This window comes from Ranitomeya imitator, chromosome 3, assembly GCF_032444005.1.
Source record: "Ranitomeya imitator isolate aRanImi1 chromosome 3, aRanImi1.pri, whole genome shotgun sequence".
Classification (NCBI taxonomy): Eukaryota; Metazoa; Chordata; class Amphibia; order Anura; family Dendrobatidae; genus Ranitomeya; species Ranitomeya imitator.
The window spans coordinates 25,994,856-26,008,543 of NC_091284.1; the positions used below are offsets into that span (position 1 = coordinate 25,994,856).

Below are 13,688 nucleotides of genomic sequence, written 5' to 3' on the forward strand. Positions count from 1 at the left end.
ACATAGTATATAGCAGCCATGTAGTATATAACGCAGCCCTCGAAGTATATAACGCAGCCCACGCAGTATTTAGCAGTGTTGGCACCATATCCCTGTTAAAAAAAAAAGAATTAAAATAAAAAATAGTGACATACTCACCCCCTTGGATCCAACGGCGCTCTGGCGATGGGCGCGCGGCTGCCGCCATCTTCCGATCCCAGGATGCATTGCGAAATTACCCAGAAGACTTAGCGGTCTTGCGAGACCGCTAAGTCTTCTGGGTAATTTTGCAATGCATCTCTGGGACCGGAAGCTGGCGGAAGGTGCGAGCGCATCGTCGGACTACATAGGGTGAGTTATTATTATTATTATTATTTTAACATTAGATTTTTTTACTATTGACGCTGCATAGGCAGCATGAATAGTAAAACGTTGGGGACACACAGGGTTAATAGCAGCGGTAACGGAGTGCGTAACAAGCGGCATAACGCGGTCCGTCACCGCTGGCATTAACCCTGTGTGAGCAGTGACCGGAGGGGAGTATGCGGGCCACTAGCTGCAGGGGAGTAAAGAGGGACTAATCGGACTGTGCCCGTCGCTGATTGGTCGCGGCAGCCATGACAGGCAGCTGGCGAGACCAATCAGCGACTTGGATTCCATGACAGACAGAGGCCGCGACCAATGAATATCCGTGACAGACAGAAGGACAGACAGACAGAAAGACGGATGTGACCCTTAGACAATTATATAGTAGATTATCTATTATCTATCTATTATCTATCAATTTATCTATTATCCATATATCTGTTATCTATCTATTATTTATCTTTTTATTATATATCCATTATCTATCTATTATCTATCTGTTTATCTATCTATATATTATCTATCTTTCTATTACCTATCTATCATCTATCTATTATCTAGCTATTATCTATGATCTATCTGTTATCTATTATCTATCTATGATTTGTTATCTATCTATTATCTATCCATTTTCCATCTATCTATCTATATCTATCTTTCCATTATCTATCTATCATCTATCTGTTATCTATTTTTTATCTATCTGTTAATTATCTATCTATTATCTATATTTCTATCTTTCTATCTTTGTCTATCTGATGTCACAGACATAACGTAGGTTATTCCCTACCATAAACCATCTTGTAGACCCCCTCCGTCCATACATAAGCAGTGGACACAATCCTCCTCCTTCTCGGAGCGCTCGTTGACATTACCTTCGCTTATAATCTTCTTGGCGGCCACTGCGGATGACAGGTGTATTGGTTCCATGAAGATGCTCTCTGTGTACGCGTCCGAGACCATGGAGAGGCTGCAAATGCAAATGTGAAGGTCAAATATCTGTACAATTCTGAAAATGAATATTTTAGAGGAACGAGGATGTATCTAATCCTTTTGTGTGTGATACTGTCTGCTGTGCCTGTGTATCTAAGCTCATCATGTGTTATACTGCCAGCTGAGCTGTGCATCTAATCCTATCCTGTGGGTAACTCATATCTTCCAATCGCTTTGTGGGACAGTCCCAAGGAATGTTCTTCTGTTGGAGGACATGAGGGCTATGTCATGACTTCATCTCCACAGCACGGTGATGCCAATGTGTCTCCTCCATCCTGCTCCTCTATCTCAGGGCCTTGGGGTCCTATCTGTCTGTGTTCATTGATTAACTCTCTGCTTTTCCTAATGTCTGGGCTTTCCTGGGATTCAAACTCACAACCTATTTCATAGCAGGCAGCAGCTTCAGCTGTGAGTCTCACACCGTATTGTCAGTGATTGAACAATTTAGATGATGTTCTCCTTCTTTATAGGCACATTGAACTGGCCCATAGAGATACAGCTCGATATACCAGTGCACCTCTATGTACTAAAATATATAAGCACGGTCGCTCTTCCCCTGTATGACAGTATGTATATGATTAGCATACTTGTGGTCACCTACCGCATGATTTCTCCCTCATTTTCTTCTTGTAAGGTTGAGAGTATGGGTGCTGAGCCAAGAATCTAAGCTTATGGTATGTGATACTGTCTGCTGGGCTGAGTATCTAAGCCTATGATATGTGATACTGTCTGCTGAGCTCACTATCTAAGCCTAGGATATGTGATGCTGTCAGCTAGAACGAGTATCTAAGCTGATGACGTGTGATACTGTCTACTGTGCTCAGTATCTAAGCCTATGATATGTGATACTGTCTATCAGTATCTAAGGAGCTGATATGTGACACTGTCTGCTGGGTTGAGTACCTAATCTTATGATATGTGACACTGTCTGCTGGGTTGAGTATCTAATCTTATTATATGTGATACTGTCTGCTGGGCCGAGTATCTAATCCTATGATATGTGATATTGTCTGCTGGGCCGAGTATCTAATCTTATGATATGTGACACTGTCTGCTGGGTTGAGTATCTAATCTTATGATATGTGACACTGTCTGCTGGGTTGAGTATCTAATGTTATGATATGTGACACCGTCTGCTGGGTTGAGTATCTAATCTTATTATATGTGACACTGTCTGCTGGGCTGAGTATCTAAGCCTATGATATGTGACACTATCTGCTGGGTTGAGTATCTAATCTTATGATATGTGACACCGTCTGCTGGGTTGAGTATCTGCAGCGCCCCAGGGTCCTGGTCGTTGCAGTAATGTCACTCTGCCATTAAGGGGAGTGATGTTATGTCTGATTGCACTAAAGGAGTTCACCTGACCAGGTATCACAGTCACACATTACACTTCACACTCCGGCCACCAGGTAGAGCAAAAGGCACTATGTATTAGGCCACTCCTCACACTGGTAAAACTGGGGGTTGGATAGGAAGTTAGTGAGAACGCAGCCTGGGAGAGCTCCAGGTAGGACCTGTCAGGGGTGGGTTCCTAGCAGGTACCTAGCAGAAAAGACAGAACGTTACGGAGCCGCGCCTGCACTACCTTGCGGCGGCATCCTAAGGAAGGACACGAAGTGAAGGATATTGTGGAGAAGTGAGAAACGAAATCACAGCACAAAGAGATATCCAGTAGGAGTCGTGCCCCGAGATCGGCAACATCCTACTGAGGCGCGTAGCCGGTGGCCGGAACGCCGAGGAAGTGACAGACTCCAAGCATTACTTCAAACAGCGGCAGGACAGTTGATTTTAGGTTGGCTGTCTACCTTACATCACCTAAGCAGACATAGGGGGCAAAGTTGGAGAGGGGCGTCTCTCGGGTCCCAGAATAGCTCCGAGCCTTCCCATCAAACGGGTGCATCCTATCCAGACAATAACTTTGGGGACGGAGAGAAAGAGAAAGAACAGATACGACAGTTGCGAGGGCTATCCCGAATGCTCAGCAGGGAAGAACTACAACACACAGGCGCTAGTTGGTAGGCACTGATTTCTACCTGCAAAGGGAACTCTGGATGTGCCTTCGGACCGGCCGGACTCAGCCAGCCCTGTTAGCAGTGCTCTGGATTGCATATCCTGAAGTCTTTAGTAAAAGGTAAAGAGACTGCAACCTTGTGTCCTCGTTATTAACTGCGCCTCAGATCATCGCCACCTACACTACTGGGAAGCCCTGGGGATATACTTCACCTGTGGGAAAGAACACCATCTAGCTGCCATTCCATCACCCCAGCGGACCCCTAAGCAGCGTCGGTCATCCTGACCGAATACCACAGGTGGCGTCACGAATCCTTGACAAACTACATCACCCTTTCATTGGACGCCCCTTGGCAGGGTCACGGACCGGGTCCAGCCACCGTGACAACCCCAGCATCGAGACAGAGCGGACCGGTACTGAGTATCCCGCGGCCCTGTGTCTGGGGGCGCTCCAACTTGGCGTCATGAACAGGATCGTACTTAAGCCTGAAGAATTGGGTCATGTGTGCCTTGGAATTGTGTTGGAATTGTGCTTGAACTGTGATTTATTGCAAAGACTGTGTATTGCTATTTGCCGCCAAGATTTCCGCCAAAACTGCCGCCATTATAGCGCCACGAGGAGCGCAGGAGAAGTAGAAGGGTGTGGAGTTGTGGGCGTGAATGAACTGGGAAGCATGAAGAACAATGACCGCCCAGTCTAAATATCTCTGTACCTTGAGGACGTGTCCGTCAGCAGCCGAGATCCGCCTCCTGATCCTCAACGGTGGGCGGAGGCAAAGAAAACGAAACCACCCACAAAGGAGAGAGCGGGAAAAGGACCAGGAAGAAGTGAACCACGTGGAGGACGCCATGACAAGCCGCCCGGGATCGGAGCGTGGGGTTGGAACAGAGGACTCCCCCAGCTACCCAGAGAGATACCGCGGCCAGGCATCACCTGTTGGCCCTGACTTCCTGCAGGCTGGAGTGGACGAGCTCAGCAATCAACTCCGGCGGACGCAGCTGAGAACTGAGGCCGGGTGGAAGGAGACCGTCATCGGGGGCCTCACCAGACGTCTGTCGGCAGCCTCGTCTGGTCCGGAGCAAGAAAGAATTTCCAGCGCTCCGAAGCCAGAAAGCAAGGCCTTGCCAGAAAGCGAGATACTGCAAACAGAGATGACAACGCCACAGCGCAAGGCCCCGCAGTCAGCGTTTCAGATCCCAGCGGAGACGGAGCAGGCCGGCACCGGAGGGACCGCATCTGAAGCAGGTATGAAGAACGACCCTGCCCCAGTGACAGAAGACCTACTGGTAGGCCCCGTAGCAGCGCCGCCTGCTGCCATGACTAAGACTAACTCTGAACTGACAAATCCTAATACTACTACCACAGTGGGCATTATTGCCGCTACTGAACCTACAACCAAAACTGACATTCGAACCCAGATTATACCTGAAAAAGCGATTAGTGACATTGATACCGCATCGGATGAGAAAAGAGATATGCAAAGCCATAAGACCCCCATCTGGAGTGAGGGAGCCCCTTATGTGGCACCTGGTATCCGCTAGTATCCAGTTGGACTACCCCAACCGGTGCTACCCCCTGAGTTACAGCACTAAACCTCGGAGAACCGAAAAATGTAAATAGTTAACTGTTTCCTGCTTTTGCTGCCTTAAACCCGTCCTGGGTTATTTCTTAAAGGGATCCCTTTGTTGACCCGGGATCCCTATTGTTTTATGTTTTCTTTTGCACAAAGTTATCAGTGTTTCAAAAGACTGCCGAATCATGGACGGTGAATGATTCACAAACTGTGTTGTAAATAGTTTGCACCTTCTTAAAGGTGCTCCCTACTGGTTTTACAAAGGCAGAAGACTTTGCGAAGAAACTGTTCCTGATGACGACGTGAAAGTTTCTCTTGTCTTAAAGTTTATTAGTGACTTGTTGATTGATTGCACTACCTCAGAAAAGACAGATTTTTCCTCTTGAAGGGAATGTTTACTTGTTGCACTTGATGATGTTACCTTAAGTAGTAAGATAGTGATAATGTTTGCATAATAGATGCCATGTAGCTAGAGAGCTAGAAAGTGAACCCGTAGGGGTCAGTGAGTCTGAGAACCATAGAGAGATGGTTGCTGTGAACCAAGAAGAAGAGAGGCAGTAGGCCCGGACGAATAGCCAGGCGGTCCTGCATCTGTGTGAAGTTAGAAGAAGTAAAGAGAATGTTAGTTTTGTACCATAGTGTTTTATAGTAAGCCTTTAGTGGGTTCAGCCTATACGCCCTTAAAGGAAAAGTTAAATTATTGTTCAACGATTTGCACTTAGTAGAATACCCGGCTGGGTAATAGGAAATTATTGATAGTCAGTAGATTAGAATGTTATTTAAAATGTTTCTGTTTGTAACGTTCAAGTGACCTCACCTCTCATAAAGGGAAGCATTGTTATATTTACTTTTTCATAGCATTTCAAAATTTTGTATGTCTTTTCCCTAATATGTATTGTTGTTCCTCTTTCCCCAGTCCGGGAGTACTGGATTTAACCGGGGGGGAGTGCAGCGCCCCAGGATCCTGGTCGTTGCAGTAATGTCGCTCTGCCACTAAGGGGAGTGATGTTATGTCTGATTGCACTAAAGGAGTTCACCTGACCAGGTATCACAGTCACACATTACACTTCACACTCCGGCCACCAGAGGGAGCAAAAGGCACTATGTATTAGGCCACTCCTCACACTGGTAAAACTGGGGGTTGGATAGGAAGTTAGTCAGAACGCAGCCTGGGAGAGCTCCAGGGAGGACCTGTCAGGGGTGGGCTCCTGGCAGGTACCTAGCAGAAAGGACAGAACTTTACGGAGCTGTGCCTGCACTACCTTGCGGCGGCATACTAAGGAAGGACACAAAGCGAAGGATATTGTGGAGAAGTGAGAAACGAAATTGCAGCACAAGGAGATACCAGTAGGAGTCGTGCCCCGAGATCGGCAACATCCTACTGAGGCGCGTAGCCGGTGGCCGGAACGCCGAGGAAGTGACAGACTCCAAGCATTACTTCAAACAGCGGCAGGACAGTCGATTTTAGGTTGGCTGTCTACCTTACATCACCTAAGCAAACATAGGGGGCAAAGTTGGAGAGGCGCGTCTCTCGGGTCCCAGAATAGCTCCGAGCCTTCCCGTCAAACGGGTGCGTCCTATCCACACAATAACTTGGGGGACGGAGAGAAAGAGAAAGAACAGTTACGACAGTTGTGAGGACTATCCCGAATGCTCATCAGGGAAGAACTACAACACACAGGCGCTAGTGGTAGGCACTGATTTCCACCTGCAAAGGGAACTCTGGATGTGCCTTCAGACCGGCCGGTCTCAGACAGCTCTGTTAGCAGTGCTCTGGATTGCGGATCCCGAAGTCTTCAGTAAAAGGTAAAGAGACTGCAACCCTGTGTCCTCGTTATTAACTGTGCCTCACACCAACTTGACCTACACTACTGGGAAGCCCTGGGGATATACTTCACCTGTGGGAAGGTATACCATCCAGCTGCCATTCCATCACCCCAGCGGACCCCTAAGCAGCGTCGGTCATCCTGACCGAATACCACAGGTGGCGTCACGAACCCTTGACAAACTATCCTCACCCCTTTCATTGGACGCCCCTTAGCAGGGTCACGGACCGGGTCCAGCCACCGTGACAACCCCAGCATCGAGACAGAGCGGACCGGTACTTAGTATCCCGCGGCCCTGTGTCTGGGGGCGCTCCATATCTACTCTTATGATATGTGACACCGTCTGCTGGGCCGAGTATCTAAGCCTATGATATGTGACACTGTCAGATTACCTCAGCACACTACTCCCCACATCATGTAATGCTGCTGTCAGTATAGTCTATTTGGACAGTGTACTACTTCACCTATCATCTGTCATATATGATAAAACTACATGAGAATGTAAAATATTTCCATAATTCCATGATTTCTGGCTTCTGCCCTGAGATTGCAGCCTATGGTACGAGGGTGCAGACTGGGGGGGCTCTGACTGATGTGGCGGGGGCTCAGTGGGGAGCAGACCGAGGTTCTGGGCCCAAATCTGGGACATCTACGGTACATGGAGTTTGTTTACACATTGCAGCAGTCACAAAGCAAATCTCAGACCTGCAAACTATATGATGCGTCATAGTCACATGGTCATCACTGCACCAATCGTATCACAGCTCTCAAATCTTTAACGGCTCTGCTAAAATGAAAACCGTGCTGTGATTGGTCGCTATGGGCAACAATGACAGTGCCATGAAACTGCTTATATATATAGGGGTGCTCTGTAATAATATAATGAGTGGAGTCAGCTTGTGGTGGTCACCGCTGACCGGGCCCCCGACCCTCCACTGCATCTGCAGTTACCATGGAAACACATCTTTGCTTTACAGATAAAAGTGGCAGCGGCCTTCCATGCTCATCGCCTTATGTTTATCCCAGTGTACGGTCCTGGTAATCTGCTGCCAGACACAGGGCGAACGCCATGAGAAGACCCTGCCAGCAACATACTGTCCGCAAAATCCTGTATGCCTAAAAATGACGAAAGTATTAAATTAGTGATACCTTTATTGGCCAACATCATTGGTTAGTCACTTAAGGTATCACAAATTGAATACTTTTGCCATTTTTAAGCATAAAAGCATTTACATCGATTTTTCCAGCAAACATTGTCATTATTAATTATTATCTAACATACGGACAGATATCTGCTATAATCTACATATTCAGTGGGGTTTTCTGTCCTTGACTAACGAGACACTTCACAAATTAGAGGGTAAACGTGCAACGTCAGACTTATCTATATTTATCTATTATCTACAGTACAGACCAAAAGTTTGGACACACCTCATTTAAAGATTTTTCTGTATTTTCATGACTATGAAAATTGTACATTCACACTGAAGGCATCAAAACTATGAATTAATGTGGAATTATATACTTAACAAAAAAGTGTGAAACAACTGAAAATATGTCTTCTAGGTTATTCAAAGTAGCCACTTTTTGCTTTGATGACTGCTTTGCACACTCTTGGCATTCTCTTTGCTGGTGACACTGTTGGGGATTTATTCAAAACTGAAGGCATACTGAACCAGCATGGCTACCACAGCATCTTGCAGCGGCATGCTATTCCATCCGGTTTGCGTTTAGTTGGACCATCACCAGGCTGTGTAAGGGCTATTTGACCAAGAAGGAGAGTGATGGGGTGCTACGCCAGATGACCTGGCCTCCACAGTCACCAGACCTGAACCCAATCGAGATGGTTTGGGGTGAGCTGGACCGCAGAGTGAAGGCAAAAGGGCCAACAAGTGCTGAGCATCTCTGGGAACTCCTTCAAGATTGTTGGAAGACCATTCCCGGTGACTACCTCTTGAAGCTCATCAAGAGAATGCCAAGAGTGCGCAAAGCAGTCATCAAAGCAAAAGGTGGTTACTTTGAAGAACCTAGAATATAAGACATAATTTCTGTTGTTTCACACTTTTTTGTTAAGTATATAATTCCACATGTGTTAATTCATAGTTTTGATGCCTTCAGTGAGAACGTACAATTTTCATAGTCATGAAAATACAGAAAAATCTTTAAATGAGAATGTGTGTCCAAACTTTTGGGCTGTACTGTATCTATCTATCTATTATCTATCTATCTATCTACAGTGGGTACGTAAATTATTCAGACCCCTTTCAGTTTTTCAGTCGTTTCATTGCAGCCATTTGGTAAATTCAAAAAAGTTAATTTTTTCTCATTAATGTACACTCTGCACCCCATCTTGACTAAAAAAAAAAACAGAAATGTAGACATTTTTGCAAATTTATTAAAAAAGATAAACTGAAATATCGCATGGTCATAAGTATTCAGACCCTTTGCTCAGACACTCATATTTAAGTCCCATGCTGTCCATTTCCTTGTGATCCTCCTTGAGATGGTTCTGTTCCTTCATTGGAGTCCAGCTGTGTTTAATTAAACTGATAGGACTTGATTTGGAAAGGCGCACACCTGTCTATATAAGACCTCACAGCTCACAGTGCATGTCAGACCAAATGGGAATCATGAGGTCAAAGGAACTGGCCAAGGAGCTCAGAGACAGAATTGTGGCAAGGCACAGATCTGGCCAAGGTTACAACAGAATTTTTGCAGTACTCAAGGTTCCTAAGAGCACAGTGGCCTCCATAATCCTTAAATGGAAGAAGTTTGGAACCACCATAAGTCTTCCTAGACCTGACCGTCCAACGAACCTGAGCAATCGGGGGAGAAGAGCCTTGATGAGAGAGGTAAAGAAGAACCCCAAGATCACTGTGGCTGAGCTCCAGAGATGCAGTAGGGAAATGGGAGAAAGTTCCGCAAAGTCAACTATCACTGCAGCCCTCCACCAGTCCGGCCTTTATGGCAGAGCGGCCCGACGGAAGACTCTCCTCAGTGCAAGACATATGAAAGCCGCATAGAGTTTGCTAGAAAACACATGAAGGACTCCCAGACTAAGAAATAAGATTCTCTGGTCTGATGAGATGAAGATAGACCTTTTTGGTGATAATTCTAAGCGGTATGTGTGGAGAAAACCAGGCACTGCTCATCACCTGCCCAGTACAATCCCAACAGTGAAACATGGTGGCGGCAGCATCAAGCTATGGGGGTGTTTTTCAGCTGCAGGGACAGGACGGCTGGTTGTCATTGAAGGAAACATGAATGCGGCCAAGTACAGAGATATCATGGATGAAATCCTCTTCCAGAGTGCTCTGGACCTCAGACTTGGCCGAAGGTTCACCTTCCAATAAGACAATGACCCTAAGCACACAGCTAAAATAACAAAGGAGCGGCTTCAGAACAACTCTGTGACCATTCTTGACTGGCCCAGCCAGAGCCCTGACCTAAATCCAATGGAGCATCTATTATGTATGTATTATCTATCTACAATTATCTATCTAATATCAATAAAATTATCTATCTATGATATATCTATTATGTATCATCTATCTTTCTATCTCTTATCTATCTTCTATCTATCTATCTATCTATCTATCTATCTATCTATCTATTATCTACTATTATCTATATTATCTATCATCTATCTATATATCTATCCATTATCTATCTATATATCTATCTTACTATCTATATGTAATCTATTATTTTGTAATCATTATTATTATTTCCCTCCATCCTCCCCTTTGTTCGGTGCTGTTCCATCCTGACTCTCAAACCTTCCACAATCTTCTTCCGTTTTGCGATCTCTTCACCGCGCACGTTTGTGTTCACTTTGGTTCCGCTTGCAGCAAAGGGTTAAATCCTCCAGCCATAGAAAATTCCGCCAAACTCCATTCGTTTCTTACGCTTCGCTGTTATTTTAGTTGTTTTTTTTTTTTTATCGTCCATTCCTTTTTAATGTCGCTTATTTATTTATTTCATCCCCCCCCCCCCTCTTTTCCTCCCTTCGAAGCAATGTTCCAAAAATCCCAATTAAACATCCGCCAGACCGGTTGCAGATGTATGCAACCTTGGTACAAAAACATATCAGACGGATACATTTAAAGAAAAAAAAAAAAAAAAAACCCTGTTTCTGCAGTGAAAATAATGGCAGGGGATTCAATCAGCGAGCGCCGGTGGTTTCCGTATCCAAGGTGACAGAAATAGCCCTCTACATTCATCATGTTATATATTACCAACGGATCGATACCAGGGTAGCCATCTGGATACAGGTCGAGAGGGAAGGATCATCAAGCCTTGTGTTTTTCATGTCATTCACAAAGCATTCTGGGAGTTATGAGATGGACGCCTCATCTTGCGTTTTTAGCCCTGCTTTTCTCCGCAGAGGATTAAAGGATAGAAAAAGCCATATTTTTTTTTCTGTGCAGTAAAAAAAGGTTTCCTATTCATTGTAAATTATAAAAAATATATATACCGTATATTATGATTAGATTTTTTTCTATATTATATATATTATATTATATATTATATTTTTTATATTATACTTTTTTTTTAATTTTTTTACACTACATTATAATTTGAAAATTTGGAAAAAAAATTTATTTTAGTTTTTTTTTTATTTCTCCTTTAGTTTCCTATTCTATTTAGTCCTAATTTTAACATTTGATTTAACATAATTTTGCTTATTTTTTTTTTAAATTATTTTACAATAAATATAAAAAAGGTTAATAAATATAAAATACGACAGAAAAAAAAAAATAGAATAAAAAAATTCTTTTTTCCATTTCAGGATATTTAACACTTTAGTATATTTTTTGGATCAAATAATATTTTTTTTGCTTCTGTCCTTCAAACAGAACTGACTCCCAGGAAACTTAAAAGGCAGAAAGTCGGGGGGGGGTAAAAAAAAAAAAAAGCTGATATAAAAAAAATGATAGAGATTAAAAATGGAAATAAAGATAAAATAATGGATAAAAAAGGAGAACAATAGATAAAAAAAAGAAATAAAAAGGCAGAATAATAGGTAAAATAGATTTAAAAAATAGAAAAAAAAGCTAAAATAACGGATACAATTGATAAAATAACGGAAAAAGATAAAATAATAGATAAAATAGATTAAAAAAAAATAGAAATAAAAGCTAACATAATGGATGCAATTGATAAAATAATGGGAAAAAAATAAAATAGATAAAAATGAAAAAAGGTAGAATAATAAAGATAAAAAAGGAAAATAATATTAAAACAAAATTGGTTAAAAATATGGGATTGTTATATATAAATATAAGGTAGTCTTGTATATTTTTAGCCCAAGTCTATACTTACAGATTATTATCAGAAAAGGTGTGAAAAACATCCATCCACAGTGATATATCAGCCGCTCTTTGCTGGAACGTTGTAGCGGCTGAGAACAGCAATTTTATAGCGTTCAGTTGAAAATAGGACAGACATCATAAAAGTATTTATATGGCACGGTGGGATTCTGCCGTTTTCTAATAAACAGGGCATAGGGTTATATTAAAAAAAAAAAAAAAAAAAAGGAAAAATCTGGTTAAAAAATTCCCACTATAAACATATACTTAAAAGAATATTTATTTTTTTTAACAGTAAATAAATTAAATATTATTCACTGGAAAAAGATCCCACTGCTTCTCACTAAATGTACAGCAAAAAAGGCCACTTATTTGTAGGAATGTTTAGAAAGCTTTTTTCTTATTTTGGACCTTCGTAAAATGTAAAATTGTGTAAAATAATATTGTTAGTAATAATGAAATATATAAAATAATACACTATATTAATATTATAATTATTATTATTGTTATCTTATGATAGGTAAAAAAAAAACTCCACTGACTGAATCATGTAATGGGAAACAATAGAAATAGGAAAACTATAACTTGTGCAGGATTCTGGTGCAGGATTTTTTATAGTGATAAGTACAAGTGAGGATATCAACATAGAATGTAAGGAAGACTGAGATATTATGCACATAAGAGACTAAAACAAAAGCTGGGAATGTGCTCTGTGATACTGATACCGTGGATTCCTGATAAAAGGTTATGGTTTTATGAAGGTTTTCTTTTTTTTTTTTTTTTTTTATTAGTGAGTAATATGGACCAAACTCTAAAATGTATCTAGTCTATTTCTCCTCAATGATAGATAATAGATGATAGGTGGATAATAGATAGATTGATAATGGATAGATAGATGATAAATAGATGATAGATAGATAATATGTAGATAACAGATAGATAGATACATAGATAGATAGATACATAGATATGCTATATAAATTAATAATAATAGATAGATAATAGATAGACAACAGATAGATAGATAATAGATAGATTGACAATAGATAGATAATAGATAGATAATATATAGATAATAGATGATATATAGATAACAGATAGATAACAGATAGATAATAGATAGATAATAGATAGATAATAGATAGATAGATTGATAGATAATTGATAGATAATAAATAGATAGATAATAGATAGATATATATAGATAGATGATAGATAGATAATAGATAGATAATAGATAGATAGATAATAGATAGATAACAGATAGATAATTTATAGATAGATAATAGATAGATAATAGATAGATTATTGATAGATAATAGGTAGATAATTTATAGATAAATAGATAGATTGATAGATGATAGATAGATAATAGATAGATAGATAGATAATTTATAGATAGATAGATTAATAGATGATAGATAGATAGACAAAAACATAGATAATAGATAGATAGATAATTTATAGATAGATTAATAGATGATAGATAGATAGATGATTTATACATAGATAGATAGATAGATAGATAGATTGATAGATAATAGATAGATAGATGATTTATAGATAGATAGATAGATAGATTGATAGATAATAGATAGATAGATAGTTTATAGATAAATAAATCT

The 13,688-nt window shown here is 41.3% G+C and overlaps 1 protein-coding gene across 1 annotated transcript in view; it reads right to left on the reverse strand.

Moving 5' to 3' along the window:
- Window positions 1-13,688, reverse strand: part of STYXL2 (serine/threonine/tyrosine interacting like 2) — a 72,350-nt gene that overhangs the window by 25,739 nt on the left and 32,923 nt on the right. Inside the window, exon 3 of the mRNA XM_069760596.1 lies at window positions 1,221-1,315. Coding sequence (XP_069616697.1) covers window positions 1,221-1,315 — 95 coding nt within the window. The remainder of the gene's footprint in view (window positions 1-1,220; window positions 1,316-13,688) is intronic.